General features: G+C 42.0%; 1 protein-coding gene across 5 annotated transcripts in view; it reads right to left on the bottom strand.

The window, feature by feature from the left end:
* LOC108411859 (voltage-dependent R-type calcium channel subunit alpha-1E) overlaps positions 1-27,428 on the bottom strand; it is a 296,188-nt gene that overhangs the window by 214,847 nt on the left and 53,913 nt on the right. For all 5 annotated transcript variants that reach the window (XM_037535798.1, XM_037535799.1, XM_037535797.1 and 2 more), the window contains exon 2: positions 22,288-22,714. In XM_037535798.1, the coding sequence (XP_037391695.1) occupies positions 22,288-22,691 (404 nt within the window). In that variant the 5' untranslated portion in view covers positions 22,692-22,714. The remainder of the gene's footprint in view (positions 1-22,287; positions 22,715-27,428) is intronic.

Here is a 27,428-nt window from a genome sequence, read left to right as displayed (position 1 = left end):
GTGGATCATTCTCAGCACTGCAGTAACACTGACGTGGTGGTTGTGTGTGTTAGTGTGTGTTGTGCTGGTCTGAGTGGATCAGACACAGAATAGTCCACCAACCAAAAATATCCAGCCGACAGCGTCCTGTGGGCAGCGTCCTGTGGGCAGCGTCCTGTGGGCAGCGTCCTGTGACCACTGATGAAGGACTAGAGGATGACCAGCACAGACTGTGCAGCAGCAGATGAGCTGTCGTCTCTGACTTTACATCTACAAGGTGGACCGACGAGGTAGGAGTGTCTAATAGAGTGGACAGTGAGTGGACACAGTGTTTAAAAATTCCAGCAGCGCTGCTGTGTCTGATCCACTTGTACCAGCACAACACACATTAACGCACCACTGCCAGGGGGTAACAGAGTATCAGTGAAACAGATGGACTACAGTCTGTAACTGTAGAACTACAGAGTGCAGCTATACAGTAAGTGGAGCTGATAAAGTGGACAGTGAGTGTAGAAACAAGGAGGTGGTCAGAATGTTACACCTGATTGGTGTATATCGGTCTTAAAGGCACAGTATCAAAAAAAAAGCCTGGTTGATTCTACTGGATAAAGAGATGCTGGAAAAAACACACAAACATCAAAACTGGACCTTACAGCAAGGAAACATGAGGCCTTTTAAGGATCAATATAGTCAGCTGGTTAGTTTAGCTGCTCCAGTTTGGCCTGTTTGCCATCTGCCCACTGACTGACCAAACCAAAATGAGTCATGTCCTGGCTAGATGGCTGGCGATGACTTCTAGTTTGATGAGTTGACAAACTAAGAAAAGCAAAATGAATTACATCCTTTGCTTTTGTAAATGGCTTTCTCTTGCGTTTGCTGGGGCCACGAAGATGGAGGTGTTATGTTTTTCTCATGTAGACCCTTGGGGTCATGATATTGATTCCTACACTGGACTAATAAAGGGTTCCAGTGGAGAACCAGCATGGTACTGAGTCAGGTTCAATCTGCCAGTAAAGAAAAAAACAGCCCAAAATAAATTTCAATATCAAACTCTGTGCAGAAAGCACAGTGTGAACATAATGACTCAAATTATTGAAGGAAATGAAGAAATAAATGCTAAATGAGGCCAATAAACACGGTCCAGTTGCAAGGGCGGTCTTTGCACTAGGCAAAGGAAGGCAGCTGCGTAGGACCCCTGTTAGGTAAGGGTCCCATGAGAGTACAAATAAGATATACTGTACGATCAGGCGTAACACTCTGACCACCTCATTGTTTCTACACTCACTGTCCACTTTACCAGCTCCACTTACTGTATAGCTGCACTTTGTAGTTCTACAGTTACAGACTGTAGTCCATCTGTTTCTCTGATACTCTGTTACCCTGTTCTTCAGTGGTCAGGACCCCCATGGACCCTCACAGAGCAGGTACTGTTTGGGTGGTGGATCATTCTCAGCACTGCAGTAACACTGACGTGGTGGTGGTGGTGTGTTGGTGTGTGTTGTGCTGGTCTGAGTGGATCAGACACAGCAGTGCTGCTGGAGTTTACTACATTCAACTTGCACTAGACTCCAAGCCTTTGTTGTGAGTCCCTTCATGTCAACAGCAAGTAAAGAACTCTTTTTGGTGCTGTACAGAACCACTTTCAAAAGGGCTCTATATGCAATCATCCTGCTAAAGGTTAGGTCCCCACACTGTTGTGGCTGGTCTAACAATGGCATCAGTTCTGCTGTATGAGAAAGTGCAGTAGAACAAGCTGGTAGAGTCGATTCACATGCGCCAGTCAGACTGGAGCAGGACGTTCCAGACTCGGAAGTTCTAACTCTGTTTTCACTCTCTATGTGAGGGCGTGCCGAACTTGCCGGTAGGCGGGCCGTAAAGACTGTTATGAGATGATGTCATCGTGTAACAAAGGAAAAGGGCTGGAATTCCAACAAAGCGTTTCAGGCAGCTGAGAAAAGTGGGTTCTGTGGGAGAGAGTTCCTCCCTCTGGAGGGAACTTTGAGACTCTGTGACTTCGCAGAACGTTAACATGCACAAAAGACACAACACACTAAAGGGTTCAGTAGACCAGGTTCAGTAGACCAGGTTCAGTAGACCAGGTTCAGTAGACCATACAAAACGCCACTGTTAATGGTATTCTGGATACAGAATGGAGGAAGTCCATTAAAGTTAATAATTATTGCTCTCAAATTGAACTGAGGTTATGATCCAAGCATATTTCAAGCATATTTATTAAAATAACCTAAATTATCAGCTAATAATATGAGATCATTTCTATTGTCTATTATATGAATGACTAAAACTATTTTTACAATCTCAAAATAAGAAATATTCGATATTATCAGCTAAATGAGTTTACTTGCCAGGATATCAGTGTTTTCAGTGTAAACAGATTAGCCCCAGAATCTCTAAACCCAACCCTGGGAATGGGCCACTAACATTCTGGACGCTGAACATCACTCCATACGTCCTGACATGGGCAGAGGAGCCTTCATCTTTCTGAAGGTCTGTCAGTATTCTGTGGGTCGCAGCTGTTCACTGATTCAAAGCCAGATCTCAAAGATCCTCGAACACCATATTCCCCTGAAAAAAACATGCCGCGACTGACCTCCGCAGTACTTCACACAGCCCACTGGAAACCAGCACTGATCAGTCCAAATTCAAACATGTTCAAAGTGCCAGACAAATGAATGTGCATGGTTTCCCCCAAACCCCAAACAGATCTTTAGAACTGTATGACGTACTGTTATCTAGAAAGACAAGAACAGTAGCACTGTCCTGAACATCTGTCCATAGTTTTGTTTATATTGATATATATATATATAATTGTGTTTCATACAGTGTCAGAAACCACATAATCAGGTCTATTAGAGATTGTTATCTGAGAAAAGTGTCTGAGATAGTAATTTCTACACTGTTCTACACAGAATTTTTGTGGTTTTGTTCAGGTCCATTTCTCGTTCATCAAGGTACAAACAGTGTAGATGTTCCCTCAAATCTCCAGCAGTGGTTCTAAGGTCCGATTGTGGAGCTTAAATCAGGTTCTCCAGGTGAAAAGTTGGTATTTGTTCCTTTTCATAACCGAATGTTTTAAAACAGAGCAGTAGAGTAAAAGCCTGGAGGCGAGGCGGGGTGTGTGGAGTCAGTCCAGCTTAGAACAGATCATTTCAGTGGATTATGGTTCAGTTATGATCCCTGACTAAAGGTGCTGAGATGTACCTTTGAGGGTCCCACCCCAGTGACTAGAGGGGCACTGACCCAGTGACGGTTTAGTACCTCTATTTCCGAGAGTGTAATGGTATACAGTTAGGCATGGCGCTGATTGTGGGGTATAAGCTTCCATTACTTGTTCACTACATTAGCCTTGCAGCTCCAGTGCAAAAACTAAAGAGGCAAACATTTGGGGTAAGCAGGGAAAACTGGGAAAATGGTATTTATTTATTTATTTATTTCATCTTTTTCATGCATTTCTCAGATTCTCTTATCTAGAAAGATCTGCAGTTTAACCGTGTTACAGTTGTAGCTCAACGTAGTGTTACAAGTTTTGCCCAAGAACTCTCAATAGCCACATTTACATGCAGCCTAATTATCTGACTAATAGCTCAGTCGGAATAGAATACATCCATGTAAACACCTCAATAAGAATAGTCTAGTTTGATTGAAGCCAATCAGCAAACAGTGTCTATCCAATTGATCGAGGTGGGCAATCCTGTAAAAAATCTGTTAAATAGAAGAATAATATCCGTGTAAACACCTGTATCCGATTACATTCCCTATCGGAACGTTTACACCGTTCAACATAAGGACGTTTGAAGGACGTTTTCCTCAGTCTGACATCATTTTCCTCACATCATTTCAAAGCAATTAAAAACACAAGTGCTCCAACTGGAAACCCATCTCACTCGGACTGAACCTTCCGTGATGTTAGCTGTCATGGTAACATCTGCTCTACACGGTTCTAAACATATGTGCACCATTTTGGATCAGATTACTTGTAGTGCGCCTGTAGATGAAGATTTTCATCAGATTGTTGAACAGAGTTCACATAAATACCTCAGACTGAATCTGTAATCGGAACGTCTTCAATCGGATTGGCGAAAACTTTGCATGTAAACATGGTCAATGACGTAGCGTGGTGTGCTCACCCAGTCTGCTGTGTGGAGGGCGCTAATATTACCTACTGAGACATGCCAACCAGTTTTTTCACACTTTGTTCTAACAGAAAGTGACATGAGCGAGCGAGCAACCACACTCCCATTATACACTCTTTAAGAAGACGCCATTCAAGGTTTTTTTAGTAAAGACAATGGTTCTATATAGAACTAAGAACACTCAAAGAACCATTTGCATGGTGAAATAATTCTTCAGATGGAGAATGTGTTGTATATGGTTCTATATAGCACCAAAAAGGGTTCTGCTACTGTTCCGACATCAGGCTTATAAGAATAGAATAACCTTTTTGGTGCTATATAGAACCCTTTCAAAAAAGGTTCTATACAGAACATATGTGGTTTTAGGGGGTGGCTGGGGCCTTCCTAAAATTTGATGCCACCCCAAAATTTCTGCCACATCATTGGCTTCCACCTCACTGTGAGGGGGGGGGGGGGGGGTGGTCTTTGTGCCTTTAAAGGTTGTTTTGCTATTGGTGGAACAACTCTCCAACAACATAAACCCCCCTCCTGAGTCTTGAGCTATTAGCTTGTTGCTGTTTGACTTGAGGCACAGATTTGATGTTTATGGTATATATACTATACGCCTATAGGCTTCCTGGAGGCTTTGCAATGCAATATGATTCTAGTTTAAAATCTTGCTTGCTTTAGGACATAATGTCATAAAAAGAGAGATACTTCACCAACAACTAAATGAAATGGCCTTCATTCTCAGCAGCAGAAGAACTGAGACCTTATGAGCATGAGGCAAAGCTCACAAGACATTCTGTAGCCATCAAAAATGCATTAATATGCATTGCTGGTTTATTATAGGCCTGTTTGTGAGCTCCGGATGCAAATCTTTAGAGTTAGAGCTCTGGATGTGACCAGTTCTAGATATTTAAAGTTGGACTGTATGGTTCTAAATGTAAGCTGTTCCATATCTTCAGAGTTGGACTCAACAGCTCTGGATGTGATCTATTTGAAATCTTTAGACTTGCATTGAAGAGTTGGGCTGTATAGTTCTGAGTCTAAGCTGTTCTTTTAGATATTTAGAGTTGGATTGTATAGCTCTAGAAGTAATCTATTCACAATCTTTAGAGCTGGATCATAAAGCTTAGGAAGTGAGCTATTCTGGATCTTTAAACCTGCACTTTTCAGCCCCAAGAGTGAGCTGTTCTTCTAGATTTTTAAAGTTGGGTCATAAAGCTTGGAAATCGAGTTGTTCTAGATCCTCAACCCAGAGAGCAACCCATTCTTTCCCCCCTGTCTGTAGAAGCAGTCTGCAGGACTAGGTGCTTGGTTTTATACACCTGTGGACACTTGGGAACACTTGGGAAGTGAGCTGTTCTAGATCTTTAAACACGCACTTTTCAGCTCCAAGAGTGAGCTGTTCTTCTAAATCTTTAGAGTCGGGTTGTAAAGCTCTGGATGTGAGCTGTTCTATATCTTTGAACCTGCATTGTGTAGCTTCAAGAGTGAGCTGTTCTTATAGATCAGCTGGATTGTACATCTCAGGATGTGAGCTTTTCTAGATCTTTAGAATTAGTTAGAATTTGCGACTCTGGATCAACCCTTTTCTTAGATCTTCATATTTGGACCGTGCAGCTCTGGATGTGAACTGTTCTTCTAGATCATTATAGTTGGACTGTACATCTCTGAATGTGAGATGTTCTTCTAGACCTTTAGAGTTGAACTGCACAGCTTTGGATGTGAGCTGTTCTAGATCATTACAGTTGCACTGTACGTCTCTGATTGTGAGCTGTTATGATCATTGTTTGATTGTTCAGCTCTGGATGCGAACTGTTCCTGTTGATCTTTAGATTTTGACTTTACATCTATTTTATACACATATATCACCGGGACTGACTAAAGCCACAGTACATTATTTCAAAAGTTGGTAGGACCATATTTTTGTGTATTACCATGTCTTGGCGTCTATTATGGATATCAAAATATGAACATGGCCTGAAGCTGCTGCAGTGGAACTGTGTTACAACTGCCTGATGAAACCGCACTAATAAACCATAAACATCTGTTTATGTTCTCAGGAATATTCTGGGATAAAAGCACAGATTTTCAGCTTTGATACCAAATTTATTCTGCTCTGCTGAAAAGCCTCTACAGGGCTTTATTACAGTGCCAGTACTGTCTCTGTGTGGCCTTGCAGTAGTTGTGTGTTGCTTATACAACGTGCAGTATGAACAGAACGCTCACTCTTACACACACACAGACCTTTAAAACCCTTGAGCCTCCACACAAAAGCACTTTTCACAAGTGACTGTGATGAGTAACCCAACAAATGCAATGTCCCAGTGATTCATCTTTTCCAGCAAAACCAGTGAATAATACTGCTATCAATAACAGTGTTTGTTTTTATACACATACATTCATGTCCCCAGTCGCTCTATAGCCACGTCTGGGCCTTTCAATCATGCTGTGGGAGGGACTGTATTTGTTTGGCTGCTGAGTTTCAAACCAGCTAGCATCAGCCAAAGTCAATAAGTGTACTTTTAAATGGCCAAATCTGCTCTGCGTCATTACAATTCACAATTCTCTCAAAACTATCAGAAAAAAATGACTCAGGCATGGACGCCTGGTTCCTATCAGCACCACTGTGAACAACTCTAAGTGTCCCATCAGACTACAGTGAATGACTGTTCACATCTCAACAGTTTAATTATACAGACATTTTGTAAAATTGTTGAGATTCCCCACTTAAACAGCTAGACCACTTGGTAGCCTCTTTTACGCCTACTTTCCATGCCTGCTATTGTTCAGCAGTCTAGAAGTGCTACTGAAGCAAACTGTGGAACACAGCAACAACTTCAATGTTCAATCTTCAATAGCTTCTACAGCCTCTTCAGCTCATATAGCTTCTACAGTTCCTAGAGCTTCTATTGCCCCTCCAGCTTGTAGAAACTATATAGCTCCTATAGCTTCCAAAGCTGTTCCATCTCCCTAAAGCTTCTACAGAACTTCCTACTCCTAGAACATTTCCAGCTCCTATGGCTTCTACAGATCTTCCAGCTCCTCAAGCTTCTACAGCTCCTCCAGCTCTTAGGGCCTCTATAGTTCCTACAGTTTCTACAGATTCTCCACCTGCTCTATAGCTTCTATATCTCCTACAACTTGTATAGCTCTACAGCTTTTACAGGACCTACAGCTGGGGTGTCCAATACTGGTCCTGGAGGTCTAGCACCATGGAAAGCACTTACACAACAGATTTTTTTTTAGATTTTTTTGTTAAAACTGAATGAAGTGTCATTACTGTGTGAGGTGTGCGCTGCTGTAAAGCCTGAAATGATCATTTAAAAGTCAGAGGCATCGAGTCAGGACTTTTTCACACCACATTGTACATCTTTGTGTACTAACATCACTCAAAAAGAAGGTCAGACTCGAGGTTTAGCTCCCAAATTATCTCAAAATCAACATCATAATGCTCAGAAGACGTGTCCTTCACCTTCACCGAGTTCTCTTCGAATTCTCTTTCAATCATCGGGTTTATCCGTGCGGGGAAGGGGGCCGGGGAACTTATAGTCTTATATAAGTATTTTATATAAGTACTTTAGAAACTTGTACTTTAGAAAGTAAACAAACTGGTTAACCTCAAATTTTTGGTTCACCAAGCTTCTAACTTTAACAGATGTGTTTCACATTCCATTATTATTATTATTATTCAGTATCATTATCGTTATTATTAACTTATTATTTGAAGTTTGATGAACTCCTTAGACAACAATCAAGTCAAGTCAGCTTTATTGTCAATACTACAATATGTACATGCTGTAAAAATAACATTAAACAGATGGTAAATGGGAAAGGTGTGAATTTAAATAGACACTAAAAAAAACATTAAACACTAATCATAAAAATAAACATTAATTGTAATAAAAAAAAATAATAAGAAGGTCCTGAAATGAACACTAAAGTGACACATACAGGGCACATGCAGATCAAACTATCATGTTGGGATAGAGTAAGACATTTTAAAACACGCTGCTTGTGTATTTAACACTATCCAGACAGACGTGGGCGAAGCCTAACACACTGAAACAGTCACTCAATTGTTCAATACTTTATGATAAATTTATAAATGCATCAACAGTTAAGACATTATTTTGCTAAATTCAGCCGAGCTGGTCTTTATTTCCTGCGAACCCCGCAGCGCTTTAACGCAGGAGCACACAAACACTTTTCTTATCAGCCTGATGAATAGGCCTTTTCAACATGTCAACATCAATTATTCAGCTTCGACAAACAGCTCTGACATTTAAACTCTGTTGCCTGACTGCAGACTGTGCGCTTACTGGCTGATGAGAACAATAGCAGAAATGCCTTCACACAACTGTGCTAAAGCCGCTACCGCCGCTAAAAAGGTCCAACGGCAGAAACATCCCACTCCACCCTGCACCCAAGGTCAGCTGCAGTTCAGCGTGATCTCTGAGCTGTGACCTTTTATTGGACTTTAGTGATGTGGAGATATTGGAGATATTATTGTCTACGGTCAGAAATATTTCACTTTGTAAGGTCAGAGACAGGCATGAGGGTCAGTTATATAACCTCAACTACTGGACAGCACATTAAAACATTTATCAGCCAATTCAAAATCTCCTTAATGCACTAAAATGTCCTAAAAATGGCCTTAATGCACTAAACCATAAACTGTTTACTGACTGCGCCTTCAATCTTTAACCCTTGTACTGTAGGCTTATTGTTTAATTATTAATCTCACGACTTACTCCTCGCATAACAGTTAGTTCCGGCCACGCAAGCTGATTGGTTGAGAAGGGTTCTGTTATTTCACCATAGCATCACAGGTTTTTACAAACATTATCACTCCACTGAGACGCCGTTGCTAAGCAACGACTCTGACAGCTGTAGGAGGCGCTCAAGCCATTTGAACGTTTTTACTTCTTACTTTGCCACAAACAGAAAATGCACACAAAAGATCACAGACCGACAGCCGATTTGGTCCGACTCTGAAGACGAGACGACACTAAATTCCCAAACTGTCGTCAACACTGAGCAGCTTTTCAGTCGGCAGCTGTGACAGAAGATCAGCTGAACAACCTGGAATCAGCCAGAAATGAACCCAACACCATTCGCCAAACTAAACGGGCTGTAAGAAGCTTCACAGACCGGCTGGAACAAAACAACATTAATACTGATCTGGACAAACTGACCAAACTGAGCTGAACCTGATATTGGGTCAGTTTTATGGTTCAGTCTGATTTGGTCCGACTCTGAAGATCAGACACGTCTGGCGAATGGTGTTGGGTTCATTTCTGGCTGATTCCAGGTTGTTCAGCTGTTCTTCTGTCACAGCTGGCGACTGAAAAGCTGCTCAGTGGTGACGACGGTTTGGGAATTTAGTGTAAGCAGCTGGAGAACGAACTGCCGGCTGAGCAGCGAGTGGGCGGAGCTCGTTACTCTGACGAGCAGCTCGTTAAGGAGCTATAATTTGGAGGAAGGAACTGAACATTAAAACATATTAAATACCATAGATCATCATGTTATCATCGATTGCTTAAGTATCTGCTATGAATTATTTGGTATGTACTATGAATTTTACAGCCACTACTTTAAATGATTCAGTAACTCCTATGAATTGTTTAATATTTAAACAATAAATGGGCTGGTAATGGCACTTTAAGTCATAAAAACCTAAGTTGAAAAAAGATTATAAGCAATATAAATATTACTAGAAATGTACAAATGAAAACAGCCCAGTTGCAGGCTAATTAAACGTCATCAGTTTAGCCAGAGATGAAGAGGTTCCTCAGGGCGCTTTCTCCTACCTGGTTCAGTTGGGACCTATAAAGCTTTTTTTCTTCAGTTCGCACCATTTTGACATGTGTGAACACTCCACCCGTATTAGAGTCTGCACCAAACAGCTGCACCAGGTGCAGGTCTCGGTCCACTTCCAACCAAACCCTGTTCAGTTCACTGCTGGTGGGAATGCTATTTATGACCAAACGAGGGAAATTCATTATTAGAGCCTGACTTACTTTCTTGTAGCAGAAGGTCAGGGCTGTACTTTCAGTATAACCTGCCTGTTTTTTTAATATCTGACTCTTCACAGACTCTCATTTTTCTCATATTGTCCCTGCAGCTCAAGCTGCAGCTGATAAGAATTACAGATGAGCCTTAAAATAATAGCGAAGGTCCGCATTTGATTTTTGGCTGAGCATCAGTGACCTGAGAAGTTAAACTCAAATGGATAAACTAACGATAAAGAAGCAGAGATCAAGGTTTGGTATCATTGTTGATTGATCCAGAAGCCCAGTGACTTTAGTGAGGTTTATTTCAAATCCCTCAAAAATAAAGAGAATCCAGTCCAAACAGTGACTCATGTGGAAAAGCCGCAGAAGTATTTTCAGTGAAAACGCAATAGACTGCAGCTCCTAATCACAGCCCAGATCTACATCTACCTCTTTTTATCTTTTCCCTCTTTTTACATCTATGCAAAAATGTTTTTTGACTGTAAATGGGCAGTCGTGGGCTGGAGGTTAGGGAACCATCCCTCTCACTGGAAGGTCGCTGGTTCGATCCCCTCAGCTGACAGTCCATGACTGAAGTGCCCTTGAGCAAGGCACCTAACCTCCAACTGCTGTGGATAGGGCTGCCCACTGCTCTAAGCAAGTGCGCTCACTGCCCCCTAGTGTGTGTGTTCACTAGTATGCATGTGGGTGTTTCACTGCACGGATGGGTTAAATGCAGAGGTCTAATTCCACAGTGTGCGATCACAGTTGGCTGATGGTTCTGAACTGAATTGAAATTTTGATTTCTGTGACTGAACTGAAATGGACAATCTGATCTTTTCAGGCCCTAATTCACAGTGTTTTCAGTGTGAGCAGTTAAGTAGAAAAAGTGCTTTAAAAAGTTTGTTTTAGGTTTTCTATGGACTGCAATGCTTTATAGTTACAAGCAGGCGGGCTTTGGGGAGGAAAAGGTTGAGAACCCCTGGACTAAAGTATGGACAGAATTTTGACTGATCGACTGGGTGAAAATGATGTACATCTGATTTTTAAACGATCACTTTAAGACGTAAAGGACTAAGTCTAGATTGTTTTACCCATCTGGACACGCTCCACATTCCGCAGTGACGCTGAAAGATTCAGACAGCAGCTGCGTCCACAGCACACACTCGAGCCAACACACCTGCTCCAGTCTACTTTATGTGAGTGTGCTCTTATGTCGGTGTGATAGTGAGTTTCTGTGTGTGTATTATTCTGCATGGTTGTCTGCCCATGTGTGTGCGTACCAAGACATTCACGCATCACTTTAGGCAAATCCTGGGTTCAAGTGAGTCCAAGTCTAGTCATGAGTTTCTGATTTGCAAGTCTGAGTTCTGAGAGATGCAAGTTTGAGTCTTGAGACTCTGAGGTGCAAGTCTGAGCCTGATTTGTATCTTGAGACTGAGGCGCAAGTCTGAGTTCAATTTGTTGAGACTCTGATGTGCAAGACTGAGGATGATTTGAGTTTTGAGACTCTTAAGTGCAAGTCTGCGCATCTGAGTTGAATCTTTGAGGCTTGATTTGAGTCTCAAGTCTCTGAGGTACATGTCTAAGTCAAGATTTGAGCCTCTGAGATACAAGACTCAAGACTGATTTGAGTCTTGAGTCTCTGGGGTGTAAGTTTGAGTCAAGTCTCTGAGGTGCGAGTCTGAGTTGAGTCTTGATTTGGTGAGATTCGAGTCAGAGTTCGAGTCTTTACACTAAAGCCCACCAGTCCAGCCCACAGTGACCAAAAGATTTCCCTCATCTATTTAAAAATAATAGAACACGTTTTTAAAAGTGCACTTTGTCTTGCTGAATCTCCCTCTGTGTTACTGACATCTTTAGCCTGCTGTCTCAAGTTTTAATATCAAACAAAGCACATCCTAATGTGGACATCAGGGAAAAGACAGGACATCTCCCTCTGTTTACTGGACCTGTAAATTATAACCAGCACTGCAGGCATGACGGGGGACTCAGGCTGGTAATTTTAGCCATTTCATTTTTATTAATTATTCATTTCATCAGTTTATAAACTGCTGTAATGCATGCCTTCACATGTATGAAAGGAGGTGTGGGACCAAACTGATTAATTCCTCACCATCCTGAACACTGAGACAACTGAGAACACAGTCAGAGCCCTCAGGAGAGGCTCCAAGCACACTCGGCCGGTCAGACGTGCTGGGTTTGGGATTTATGGCTGCAAAAATAGTCTGTGCTCCTCTTCATGCCCCCTCAATGAGTGCTGAACTACTGTAGATTCACCATCCCACAGATTTCCTTAAGAAAATAGGCTTTTCTGGCTGCAAAAAGTGATAACCTCGCATCAAATATATGTACCGTTAATCATAAATAAACAGGGGAAAGTGGCTTTAATTTAAATTCATAAAAACAATACAGGAGCAACAGGGGGACTTTTATGAAATGCTAATAAATTCCAGTAAATTCCAAAAAATCACCACAGCCCCTAAAAATTACACAGCCTTTCAAGTTTCATGGTTATTTCAAGTTTTTTAATGAGATTTTTAAGTGATGCAATCAATTTGATCAAAGATAAACACACAAAATGTCTCTAAAATGATCTACTAATTACTAGAAAGCTGGCAGTAAATTAAAAATGTGTCTGGACTAATAAATGGAGTTTGCATCAAGGCTGAAATAAAGTCTCTACAAATAGCGGCGGATGCAGCTCGGTGTTCAAAACTATTAAAGACATGTTTTTCATAAGTGTTTCATTGTAAAGTATTTTTTATAGAATGAACTAGAAAGACGGCAAGAAGGTTCGACATGCCCCCGTTTTCATTTAAATAAGTGTTTTGCTAAGTTGTGTTGGGCTGAAAGCAGCTCAATTTCACGTAATGTTTTTCCGACCGTGAGGCGCCGAGGAACCAATCACAATCCAGTTGTAAGAGGAGGTCACAGAGTTTCTGACTGTCAGTGGAAGACGGCTCCCCCTTCAGTCTGAGAGGAGATGAGACCCCTGAGCAGAGCGTACTGCGTTCTCCACGTCAATAAGAGTGAATCCGTCAGAACTGAGCAGTGGGATGTTGGTGGGCAGTGAAGCTCCAGCAGCTCAGAGCGTTCGGCGCTGGTTCCACAGCACTGGATGATCTCCAAAATCCCACTGAAAGAGCCGTGAGAGCAGCAACGCCCGACACGCTCAGTCCAGTCTGGGAGGAGTTTGACTGTGGTGTTGATGTCGTCCGTCCAGCTGGAGGAGGTTCAGACTGAGAGCTTGTAGAACTACATAATAAACTTTATGCTCATTTAAACCGTTTACAGTTCACTGCACTGATCTGGAACGATTTACAAGAGAAATCAATCACTTTGAAATCGGGTGAGTCTTTTTGAATCAGCCTGTATTTTGGAGCTACTCTGTGAGTTTTATACTGCTGACTCCGTTATGCTACTTCCTTCAGCTTTAAAGGGGAACTTCACTCATTTTTCAGAATTCAGTGTTCAAGATGTAAACGGGGTGATTCAGAGTGGTTTGGTGTGAAATGGTTCAGAGTCTGATTTAAGTCTTGAGTCTCTGAGGTGCAAGTCTGGGTCTGATTTGAGTCGAGACTCTGAGGTATGAGTCAGAGTCTGATTTGATTCTTGAGTCTCTGAGGTGCAAGTCTGGGTCTGATTTGAGTCGAGACTCTGAGGTATGAGTCAGAGTCTGATTTGATTCTTGAGACTCTGAGGTGCAAGTCTGGGTCTGATTTGAGTCGAGACTCTGAGGTATGAGTCAGAGTCTGATTTGATTCTTGAGACTCGGAGGTGCAAGTCTGGGTCTGATTTGAGTCGAGACTCTGAGGTATGAGTCAGAGTCTGATTTGATTCTTGAGACTCTGAGGTGCAAGTCTGGGTCTGATTTGAGTCGAGACTCTGAGGTATGAGTCAGAGTCTGATTTGATTCTTGAGACTCTGAGGTGCAAGTCTGGGTCTGATTTGAGTCGAGACTCTGAGGTATGAGTCAGAGTCTGATTTGATTCTTGAGTCTCTGAGGTGCAAGTCTGGGTCTGATTTGAGTCGAGACTCTGAGGTATGAGTCAGAGTCTGATTTGATTCTTGAGTCTCTGAGGTGCAAGTCTGGGTCTGATTTGAGTCGAGACTCTGAGGTATGAGTCAGAGTCTGATTTGATTCTTGAGACTCTGAGGTGCAAGTCTGGGTCTGATTTGAGTCGAGACTCTGAGGTATGAGTCAGAGTCTGATTTGATTCTTGAGACTCGGAGGTGCAAGTCTGGGTCTGATTTGAGTCGAGACTCTGAGGTATAAGTCAGAGTCTGATTTGATTCTTGAGACTCTGAGGTGCAAGTCTGGGTCTGATTTGAGTCGAGACTCTGAGGTATGAGTCAGAGTCTGATTTGATTCTTGAGGCTCTGAGGTGCAAGTCTGGGTCTGATTTGAGTCGAGACTCTGAGGTATGAGTCAGAGTCTGATTTGATTCTTGAGACTCTGAGGTGCAAGTCTGGGTCTGATTTGAGTCGAGACTCTGAGGTATGAGTCAGAGTCTGATTTGATTCTTGAGACTCTGAGGTGCAAGTCTGGGTCTGATTTGAGTCGAGACTCTGAGGTATGAGTCAGAGTCTGATTTGATTCTTGAGACTCTGAGGTGCAAGTCTGGGTCTGATTTGAGTCGAGACTCTGAGGTATGAGTCAGAGTCTGATTTGATTCTTGAGACTCTGAGGTGCAAGTCTGGGTCTGATTTGAGTCGAGACTCTGAGGTATGAGTCAGAGTCTGATTTGATTCTTGAGACTCTGAGGTGCAAGTCTGGGTCTGATTTGAGTCGAGACTCTGAGGTATGAGTCAGAGTCTGATTTGATTCTTGAGACTCTGAGGTGCAAGTCTGGGTCTGATTTGAGTCGAGACTCTGAGGTATGAGTCAGAGTCTGATTTGATTCTTGAGACTCTGAGGTGCAAGTCTGGGTCTGATTTGAGTCGAGACTCTGAGGTATGAGTCAGAGTCTGATTTGATTCTTGAGACTCTGAGGTGCAAGTCTGGGTCTGATTTGAGTCGAGACTCTGAGGTATGAGTCAGAGTCTGATTTGATTCTTGAGACTCTGAGGTGCAAGTCTGGGTCTGATTGGGATCGGATTGAGTTGAGCCTGAAGTCTCTGAGGTCCGAGTCAAGATTAGAGTCTCTGAGATACAGTGTGTTGCTTTTTTCTTTGCTCATTCTGTCAGTACTGTACACTGTTTAACAAAGAAACTGAAAGCAGTTGTGCAGAATGGTGTGTGTGTGTGTGTGTGTGTGTGTGTGTGTGTGTGTGTGTGTGTGTGTTTGAGCATGCGCGTGCGTGCTTCGGTTTAATTAGCCAGAATAAAAGCAGACGGACGCAGACAGAGGTCCACTGATCTGGTCAAACGCTTTCAACAGTTTCTCTCCCTGCAATTCGGAAGCAATCAGCAGCAAGGTTTCCATGGCGATGGAGATGACCTGGACCACTTTAAGCCAAGAGAGGATGGAAACGGAGTGAAATCTCCAAAGAAAGAGTGACCGAGGCTGCAGTCCAGCATCTGCACACATTCGTCACACTTATGCAGATCAATCACAAAAAAATGAATAGTAAGACTCGCTTGCTTATTTATTTATTCATTTATTTGCGAAAAGTAATATGGTAAGTGGTAAAAACAGTTTAAAAGCATTTTTTAAATGATTTACTTTTAGCGAGTGGATGAGACAGCAGTGTGATAAAAAAACATATATATATAAATAAACATAAAATAAACAATTAATAGACACTGTTGTCTGATCTACTCGCACCTGTGCAACACACACTAACACACCACCACCACGTCAGTGTCACTGCAGTGCTGAGAATGACCCACCACCCAAATAGTACCTGCTCTGTGAGGGTCCATGGGGGTCCTGATCACTGAAGAACAGGGTAACAGAGTATCAGAGAAACAGATGGACTACAGTCTGTAACTGTAGAACTACAGAGTGCAGCTATACAGTAAGTGGAGCTGATAAGACGGATAATGAGCGCAGAGACAAGGAGGTGGTCAGAGTGTTATGCGTGATTGGTGTGTGTGTGTGTGTGTGTGTGTGTGTGTGTGTGTGTGTGTATATATATATATATATATATATATATATATATATATATAGTGGTAATTACATACAGCTATAACACATAATCTACGTAAAGGAAATTTCCTCTATATAGACTATGTGATATAACTATGTAATTGGCAGATGTGACCTGTATTTACTGACTGCGTGACTCCGATTGTGAACCTGAGCAACGCAAATGCAACAAGCTCCATAAACTCAGCCAACAATCTGGCGAATATTCTAATCATGCTAATATGAAAGTGGTGGATAAATATCTCCGTGCTGAAGAAGAGACTCTCACCTAAACTGACCAGACTCCATTTCACTGCTGTGGGAACAAAACCTCGTATCTCCATTTTTGTCGTTTTTCCGCTTTTGGCGTAATTTGAAAATGCCTCTTGCCCTTTTTACATAGAAGGTAAATTTCATGAAAGATGGACTTAAAGAAACGGGCCAAGATGACTTGGAAAAACATCTGGTTCCACTGACTTACATTAAAAGTAAAGTAGGTTTTTTCCTTCTCCTGTAAAGTTACGTTTAGGAGATACGAGGTTTTGTTCCGACAGCAGCGATTCACATGTTCCCTGCTGTTACTGTTTGGTTAACATGCTCAATGAAAAATTCCATTATTTAAACAAAGTTATGGCTATAAAGTGTGCTGTGATGTGAGTGTCAGTACATTTAGTGATATCCTTTGTAACTGTGTATTATATTCATTAGTTTAATATCTGTGGTCTGTATTGTCCATTTATGCAAATACCAATGACACCAAGACAGATTCCTCGTACATGTGAGTGAAGTTGGGCTGATACTGTGTGGAAATGTCAGTGTTAACAGTGTTACTCCACACAGCATCAGTCCAGCTGTTACACAGTGAGTAATGCGTGTGCTGGTAATGAGCTGTACAGGGCAGATGAGCCTCTACGACAATCGCATTTATTTATTTAACTCCTGCTCTATTCAAACTGCCATTATACAAAAAAGAGAAAACTCCCACCCACACACACACACACACACACACACACACACACAGCTGTCCGTCACGCAACACACTCATCTAACCAGCTTTCAGTCTGTTTATAGAGCCATGCCTTTCTGACTGAATGGAAAACGTAACACATTGTGACGAAACCACTAGAGGAGTAAAAATACACATCAAATGTGAAGATGGTGATTCAACTGCGCTGATTTTGGAGCTGATTTTATGAATCATTTCGTTAATTTTAGAGTTTATGATGTACATAACTGTGTCCTAAAAAATCAGCTCAAACTGTGGAGAAATTCTCAAGTCTTTAAGATGCACTGAATGATTTTCTAAAAGATTTCTAACTCCATCACAATGAGATGTAACATTTCAGGATGTACTGAATCATTATGATCACATTGGATTCATGATCAAAACACAGTGAAGTTTGAGTTTTATGATGCACTGCTGAATCATTTCCTTAACAATCATAATTGAATCGGGGTTGACTTTAAGAATATGTTGCGTGGAGCAGTTCCCAAAAGAATCATTTTGAATCATAGCGAGATTTGAGATTTTATGATGCGCTGAATCGAAGAATCATAATCGAGTCCATTTCTTGATGCACAGAATCGCAGTGAAATCTGAAGTTTTAAGATACTTCAAATAACTTCCTGAAGAATCATATTGAATCTTCGTCAAATTCGTCAAATTTGGGATTGCTACCTTGGTAGTGAACACCTCAACAAACTCATATGCACTATTTTGTCAAAGAGCAGTTGATTTTATCTAAATAACTCACTTTAATTTCCTTTGTATGAAGTCCAGCCCTCATATTCTGAACAGAAACAGCCCATCTTTGCAGGAACATCCACATCAGTTACAGGCTGAACGTTTAATTGAGATAAATTCAGTCGGAGGATTAAAGGTCAGTTCCTGTGCAGATTTCCTCTGGGGGTCTTCACCCAGCTGCAGAACCGGCTCAGGTGTGGAGAGCTCTGTGCAGCGTCAGACACTGAACTGAACGCAGTGATTACGGTCATTATCATCCGTAAACACTGTAATTAGGCCTGAAGGAGCCAATCAGAGAGCAGATCAGTTTCACAAACACAACCACTGACCCTTCAGTCACAATCGGATGAATAACTCCTTGTTACCATGTTAATGTTGAAGGGAAACTCCACCTTATTTTCTAAATTCCTGCATAGGTCAGTGTGTGAAGTGTAAACAGAGAGAATCAGAGGGTTTGGTGTGAAATGGTTCAGACGTCTTTAGAGTGGTGGTGATGGGAACCAGGCGTCGCCATGACTACAACACAGATATAGACACTTTATTTACCATCCAGAACCACCAGAGAACCTACACGAGTCTTCTGAGCTTTATATAGAATGATGATGGAAAACAGGAGAAAATCTGAAAAAGTGTTTTTAGTGTGAAATGGTCAGAAAACATTTAAAAGAGGTGATGCAATTACGCTTAGATATAAAAGAAACATCCAGGAAAAGGATTTTAGGTATTAGAAGTTTGATATTTCGTGACGTTTTGAATCGTTTCCTAATGAATCGCACCGAATCACGGTGCAACTTGAGACTTTATGATGCCTGTCATGGACTAGTGACCTGTCCAGGATGTTTCCTGCCTTCCCCCCTGTGGTCGCTAAGATAGGCTCCAGCATCCCCAGCAACCCAGGAAGTTAAGCAGGTAAGATGATGAATGAACCAATGAATCATAATTTAAGAATCATAATTGAATTACAGCTAAATTTTTACGCATTGCTTCATTTTTTTCTAAAGAATGATGCATGTTACCATGTTAATGTTGAAGGGGAACTCCACCTAATTTTTTAAATTCCTGCTTAATTCAGTGTTTGAGACGTAATCAGTGAGATTCAGAGCGGTTTGGTGTGAGATGTCTTTACAGTGGTGGTGATGGGAACCAGGCGTCGCCATGACTACAACACAAATATAGACATTTTATTTACCATCCAGAACCACCAGAGAACCTACACGAGTCTTCTGAGCTTTATATAGAATGATGATGGAAAACAGGAGAAAATCTGAAAAGCTGTCTCAGACGTTTCATGTAGGAACTTTCTGTGAGGAGCTTTTAGAGGTGGACGTCTGGTTCCTATCACCACCACTGTGAACGGTTCTGACTCGGTAAGTTTCTCTAGAACAGAGAGTTTCACACCAAACCGCTCTGAACCGCTCGGTTTACATCTTAACCAATTAATTGTGCAGAAATTGCACATTAAAACCATTTTGCCACAGAAAGGCTATTAGAGTTTTAATTTAACAGCCTATTACTTTTAAAAATGAATTAACTGTCATTTGAATAAACATGAAATTGTCTCCAGCACTGCAGCTGTTTATATTCAGAGGAGGACTGTGTAAACATGTACTGTACTGGTCTCGGTTGGTTTCCAGCTGCTTTCCAGTACAGCAGCCCTTCAGACATCAAACCACCTGCTGCATCCACCTCTACTCACACATCTAAGACACACAAGCCTGGGTTCTGCCTGAAGTGCCGGGCATAAATATGCAACAGTGAGGAGAGTCAGTTGCATACAAAAGTTTGTGCGCCCTAGTCCAAATTCCATGATGTTGTTGATTCAAAATAAGTGTGAATAAGTGAACACGTCCTCTAAAGAGACACACTTCTGCACGTTTTAATGCACAGTTACTGTTTAGTTTGTTTAGGGAAGAAAAACAAAATGCAAAAGTTATAGCACATTTTATATTTAATTGAAATTGTGCACTAAAGCTTAAGGGGAAAAAAATCATATAGTAAAAGGGGAAATGTAAATATAACTAGACATAAACCAAACCTTTAAAAAAGGCCTATTACTTACTAAGGCTAATTATTCAGTAACTACAGGGAAACTACAGTGCAAACTGGCTGAGCTATTATTAAGCCATAGTAGTGTGTAATAAAACTTTGGTCCTGGCCATTTAAAGGGGTTTAGTTATACATTTCCAGTCACGCATGCTGATTGGTTGGAAGTCGTTGTAACCATGCTGTTATTTTGGTTTTGTCACAAACACTGTATCACGCTGCTAAAACGCTGTTGCTAAGCAACGACTCTGACAGCTGTAGGAGACGCTCAAGCCATTTAAACGTTTTTACTTCTTACTTTGCCACAAACAGACAACGGACACTGTTACACACACAAACACACATATATAGACACATGCACATATACACACATAGACACACACACACACACACACACACACACACACACACACACACACACATACATATATAGACACGTGCACATATACACACATAGACACACACACATATATACACACACACACACCTATGCACACACACACACACACACACACACAGACTGGTGGCGGAAGCTCCAGCTGTTTTCTGCCCCTTTAAACACCCCCGAAGCTGCAGCAGAGTTTTGCAGCCAGTATGAGAGAGGGCAGACGTGTGTATGTGTGTGTGTGTGTGTGTGTGTGTGTGTGTGTGTGTGTGTGTTGAGTCTGGAAAAATGCAGCTCAAAGTCCTTCAAAGTAAACAAAATGTAAATAAAAGGGTATAAATTCTATAGTTAAATGACGTAACTAAAATAGTGTACAGCTGAAAAAAGAACAAAGTTGAAAAAGGGCACACACACACACACACACACACACACACACACACACACACACACACACACACACACACAGCGACTACCGCAGAACACACGCTGACTTCTCCACTATTAATAATGGAGTGGAGACGCACTGAGTTCCTGATGAACATTAATAAAAGAAAAACACATTAACTCTGAAGGATTAACATCACTGTGTTCACTGCGTCTAATCTAGTGTTTGTCTGATAAACCACTACGGGTTCTGGTACTGGTTCTGACGCTATTAGAACCTGTACTGTTTCAGGGTGCGTTCCTAGTTGTAGTTTGGTTCTCTCAGATCAGACCGAAGCAGAAAGTGATATATCGCTGCATTCTAGTTTGCTTCATGCTCACATGGATATACCTGACATCAAACCAAAAGATGTAAAATAAATAAATAAAGAGGATAAAAAAGAAGAAAACGGGGCAGATTAGATGATACATCTAGCAAACTTTCTGAACACATCTGCTTTCATCAAACCAAACCTGATTTGTGTAAACACACCATTAGATAGGATACATACAACCGCAAAATGTCCAAAAAAGTTGGGACGCTGTGCAAAATCTAAATAAAAGCAAAATGTAATGATCAAAATTCAAATCATTTAAATTGTGTATTTAATTTAAAATAGCACAGAGGCAACTGAGAAATTTAATTGTTTATGATAAATATTTGGCCATTTTGAATTTGATGCCAGCAACACATTCCAAAAAAGTTGGGATGGGGCTGTTAAATTGTGTAATGCTAAAAAAGAACACAATATCATTAAAAGACTCAGAGAATCTGGAGAAATCTCTGTATGTAAAGGACGAGGGCAAAAAAAAACAGTATTGGCTGGCTGTGATCTTTGGGCCCTCAGGCAGCACTGCATTAAAAAGTTTTTAAAAACTATTAAATAGACCAATTTAAATTCTACATATTGTTCTAATTGTACTGTTTTTTTTTAATTGATGTTATGCTAAAATTAGATAAAAAAGTATCATAATCTCAAGCTGAAACTCATATCCCAGAGTTATCTCCCACAATACCACAACAAAACATATGAAAGGGCCCATATCATAAAAACAATTATAATATGGGGTTAGGAGGCTAAAAAACACTATATCTTTTTAAACCCAACTGTAAAAGTTCTACCCTCGATTTGGGGGGGGGGGTGTAAACTAATGAACAGTCGCTTTAACTGAATACCAGTGTGGCACAAATAAGTGCAGATAATGCAACCTAGAGTCAACACAAACCAAGTTAACCCATTTAGCTGCGAGTCTGAGTTAGGGAGGTTTGTCACATTCCAAATAAAAAGAAATCGCAGCAGACCATCGATCACCTTTGGTGCTCTTCATCTGAAGTAGTCCACTTTCTTTCGAGGCAGCGGACATAAAGAAGTGATTATATTGTGATATACATTTTTGTGCACAAATATGAAAAACAACGTGTGTGCGTGTGTGTGTGTGTGTGTGCGTGTGTGCGTGTGTGCGTGTGTGTGTGTGTGTGTGTGTGTGTGCACGCGCATGTACTCACTCCCACTCTTTGCGTCGGGCCTGTGGGGTGCTGTGGATTTTGTGGGCCTGGTGGGCTTTAATGATGTCCCGCTGCTCGATGAGTCCGCCTCTGCGGCGTTTAATGACGTTCGGGCTAACGGGCAGCTCCGCCTCCCCCAGGTCCAATGAGGTGGGGGCACAGGGCACGCAGAGCGTGTGTAAGCTGGGGGTGGAGGTGTGCATGAGTGGAGCGCCCAGCGAACCATGAGGATCCAGCAGCGAGCTGTCCAGCAGTGCCCCCCGGTGTTTGCACCAGCCATCAGGGTCCTGCAGCAGAAAGCCCGGCACAGGGCTGCTGTTGCCCGAGCCGCTGCCTGGCACCATCCGGGCATCGCGCTCAGAGAGGGTCCGAGAGCTGCCTGAACACACGCTCAGCTCCAGCATCCTGCAGGGGTCTCAGCATCACGCTGCAGAAAGAGAGGGTTGGGGTTAGAGTACGGTAGTGTTGGTGTAATTGCTTTAATAATTAGAGGTATTTAATAGATAATGAGCATCAGTGGTGCAGTGGGGTCTGGGTAGGTGGGTATACTGGGCATCAGTAGGGACCACATTGCAAACACAGAACATTTCCCCATATATTCTATAACTAAAGAAGCTCAATCTGGGCTTACATGAAAAGGATGTCAATATACCATAAGCCAATATAAGGCTATGAAAATTATTTTTTTTCCACGAAAGTGCATTTAGTTATACACTCCATGGAGAAAAGTTTTGGGACACCCGTCCTAATTATTGAGTTCAGCTGTTTCAGCCACACCCATTGCAAAAAGGTGGATCACAGTGAGCACACAGCCTTGCAGTCTCGATAGACAAACACTAGCAGTAGAGGGTCGTACTGATGAGCTCAGTGACATTAAACTTGGCTCCGTCATAGGATGCCACCTCTGCCACAAGTCACTTTATGAAATTTCTGTTCTGCTAGATCTGCCCCAGACAACTGTAAGCGCCATCATTGTGAAATGGAAGCATCTAGGAGCAACAACAGCTCAGCCATGAAGCCGTAGACCACACAAATTCCCCGGGTGCTGAAGCACAGCGTCTATCCTCTGAATCATCACTAAAGAGTTCTGAACTGCCTCTGGAAGCAACATCAGCAAAATAAATGCACATTTGGAGCTTCACGAAATGGGTTTCCTTGGCCGAACAGCTGCACACAAGCCTAAGGGGCCAGGATGGGAGGTTGTAAAGCCTGCCGCCACTGGACTGGAGCAGTGGAAACATATTCTGTGGAGTGATAAATCAGCTTCTCTATCTGTCAGTCTGATAGATGAGTCTGGGTTTGGTGAATGCCAGGAGGACATTACTTGCCTGACCGCACTGTGCCAGCTGTAAAGTTTGGTGGAGGAGGGATGATGATATGGGGCTGTTTTTTCAGGGGTTGGCCTATAAACCCTTAGTCCCAGTGAAGGAATGTTAAAGCTTCAGCAGACCAAGACATTTTGGACAGTCTCAGAACAAAATCAAATATGTAATTCGGCCCAGGGTACCAAAACTTTTGCACACACTTGTACCTCAGCGCTCACCTAAAAAGAACAGTCTCAAAGAGCAGACACATTTGTGAATGACACATTCCTGGCTCATCATTTCTGAAATACAGTTGGCCATATTGCAGCTATATTAGCATAACTGGCACAATGACTCATCTAAACACTAATGACCGACAGACACAGACGTCTCCGCCAGTCGGTCATGAGAAGACAGTCAGGAAAAAGCAGAATTGCTGGTTTGAGCTTTAAAGCCCTGGACTGTCCTTTCATTATGTCTGATTAATATCATCTCTCTGACTCTCTCACTGCTCTGAGCCTTTTCCTGCCAGTCTTTCTGCGCCAGCAAATGAGCTGCAGCTCCTGTGTTTACTCAGCATGCAGGATAAATTGGCGACCAGACGCTGACAGCCTTTTAAAATCACATGCAGGCTCTAACAGGGTCCCCTCTCCCCCCAGCTGAAGGAATAAATTAGACACAGTATAAATAAATACTCATAAAGCATTACAGCTGAGTTCACATGCACTCTCATCCCGCCCGTTGTGTTCCTCACCATCGCTCTCTGCTCACACCAGAACCTGGCAGGCTCAGAATCTTGTTCAGCAACATGGTCACTTTTGGTCCAGTTATTATTTTTGGATTAATCAATCGTGGCGTCCATTTAGAGATCCTTTTGCCAAGTGAAAGTTGCGTTTGTGGGTGGAAAAGGGAGACGCTTTGTCTAATTAACTTCAAAAGGGAGGTATTTCACAAAGCTGTATTTCTCCACAATTCCACTACTCCACTAAACACTGCCACAACTCCACCATCAAATACTGCCATGACTCCATCAAACACTTCCATAACTCCATCAGACACTTCCATAAATCCACCATCAAACACTTCCATAACTCCATCAAACACTTCCATAACTCCACCATCAAACACTTCCATAACTCCATCAAACACTTCCATAAATCCACCATCAAACACTTCCATAACTCCATCAAACACTTCCATAACTCCACCATCAAACACTTCCATAACTCCACCATCAAACACTTCCATAACTCCATTAAACACTTCCATAACTCCACCATCAAACACTTCCATAACTCCATCAAACACTTCCATAACTCTACCATCAAACACTTCCATAACTCCACCATCAAACACTTCCATAACTCCATCAAACACTTCCATAACTCCACCACCAAACACTTCCATAACTCCACCATCAAACACTTCCATAACTCCATCAAACACTTCCATAACTCTACCATCAAACACTTCCATAACTCCACCATCAAACACTTCCATAACTCCATCAAACACTTCCATAACTCCACCATCAAACACTTCCATAACTCCACCATCAAACACTTCCATAACTCCACCATCAAACACTCCCATAACTCCACCACCAAACACTGCAACACTGCCACAACTACACCACCAAACACTGCCACAACTCCACCATCAAACACTGCCACAACTCCACCATCAAACACTGCCACAACTCCACCATCAAACACTTCCATAACTCCACCACCAAACACTTCCACAACTCCACCACCAAACACTTCCACAACTCCACCACCAAACACTTCCATAACTCCACCACCAAACACTGCCACAACTCCACCATCAAACACTAATGTCCATCAAGCACTGCAACTCCACCATCAAAAATTGCTGCACCAAACAATGCCATAACTATACCAAACACTACCATAACTGCACCACCAAACACTGCAATAACACTTCCATCAAACACTTCCATAAATCCACCATCAAACACTTCCATAACTCCATCAAACACTTCCATATATACTTCCATATATACTTCCATATATACTTCCAGACACTGCTGTAACTCCACCACCAAATACGGCCATGATTCCACCACCAAAAACAACATAAGCCGCACCAAACACTGTCCTAATTCCACCACAAAATAACATCTTAACGACGACACTGAGCACTGTGATTATTGCAGTAAACACTGCCATAACTATTTGAATGAAAACTGTAAAAACTATATCGATAAATAAATGCATCCACTATCAAACTCCACTACTGCACACTGTCATTAATAAACTGGCGTATCTTCTCCACTGAAACATGCCATAAGTACGCCCCCATTTCTCAGCACTGCCCAGAATCTCCTCATTTGCACAGCAACTCTAATTACTCAAGCCCCTCTTATTTACTGAAAGCATGAAGGCAGAGATGACAGAGCATAAATTAGAAAGACTAGGCAAATAAAACAATGTGACTGAAAACGCAGGTTCCGCTCTGAGCACTGCAGCCTTCACAGAGATCCTGCAGTCTCTCCCAGAGGAGCAAAGAGGAACCTGGAGAAAATCCCATTAAATCTGACTGGATATCAGTGCCATCAATACTGATTTTAAATAGTTTTACATGATTCTTGGCCTTAGTCCCAACAGCCATGTCCAAATAAGACAAGTGTGTGTCTCTTTAAGGCTAGTTAGGCAGTTGAGGCTTACCTATAGCACACATAGCTGGAATTACATTTCCTGAATGTTTACCTCTCATTCATTCTCTCTCTCTTCCCACTACCTCTGAATGGTCAGAGAGAGAGGAGGAGGTTTATCATGTCATGCTCCGTTATGCTGACCCCAGTGGTTCCCCCTGGGGAGTCAGCCCATCTGACGCCTAGTTATCTTGGTAGGTATCTTGTGTTAGCCTGCTATCAAATATAAGCTACGCAGGCGATCACAGTTAGCCAACATCGGTTTATAAAAAGACTGTGTGAATTAAACAGCTCCAAAACTAAAGCATTTCAGTTAGGACTTTCCAGGCAGGGTAAACAGAGAGCCTGTGTCCTCCAATTATTTTAAATAAATAAGTCTATTTTGCCTAAATGTGAAAAGCTAAACAAAAAAAACATGAAATAGCGTTTCCAGAATTTCAGTAGAAGCCGTATCGCCCCCTACGCTTCCTGTAGTGTATTACAGTCTGTCAGAGCGACTGTGTGGATCATATGAACATTATAGAGCTTTTTAAATGAAACAGTAGAAGCCGTATCGCCCCCTACGCTTCCTGTAGTGTATTACAGTCTGTCAGAGCGACTGTGTGGATCATATGAACATTATAGAGCTTTTTAAATGAAACAGTAGAAGCCGTATCGCCCCCTACGCTTCCTGTAGTGTATTACAGTCTGTCAGAGCGACTGTGTGGATCATATGAACATTATAGAGCTTTTTAAATGAAACAGTAGAAGCCGTATCGCCCCCTACGCTTCCTGTAGTGTATTACAGTCTGTCAGAGCGACTGTGTGGATCATATGAACATTATAGAGCTTTTTAAATGAAACAGTAGAAGCCGTATCGCCCCCTACGCTTCCTGTAGTGTATTACAGTCTGTCAGAGCGACTGTGTGGATCATATGAACATTATAGAGCTTTTTAAATGAAACAGTAGAAGCCGTATCGCCCCCTACGCTTCCTGTAGTGTATTACAGTCTGTCAGAGTGACTGTGTGGATCATATGAACATTATAGAGCTTTTTAAATGAAACAGTAGAAGCCGTATCGCCCCCTACGCTTCCTGTAGTGTATTACAGTCTGTCAGAGCGACTGTGTGGATCATATGAACATTATAGAGCTTTTTAAATGAAACAGTAGAAGCCGTAT

This window comes from Pygocentrus nattereri, chromosome 28, assembly GCF_015220715.1.
Source record: "Pygocentrus nattereri isolate fPygNat1 chromosome 28, fPygNat1.pri, whole genome shotgun sequence".
In the NCBI taxonomy this organism is placed as follows: domain Eukaryota; kingdom Metazoa; phylum Chordata; class Actinopteri; order Characiformes; family Serrasalmidae; genus Pygocentrus; species Pygocentrus nattereri.
Note: the sequence above shows the minus strand (reverse complement) of the source record. Positions and strands in the feature narration are given on the sequence as shown.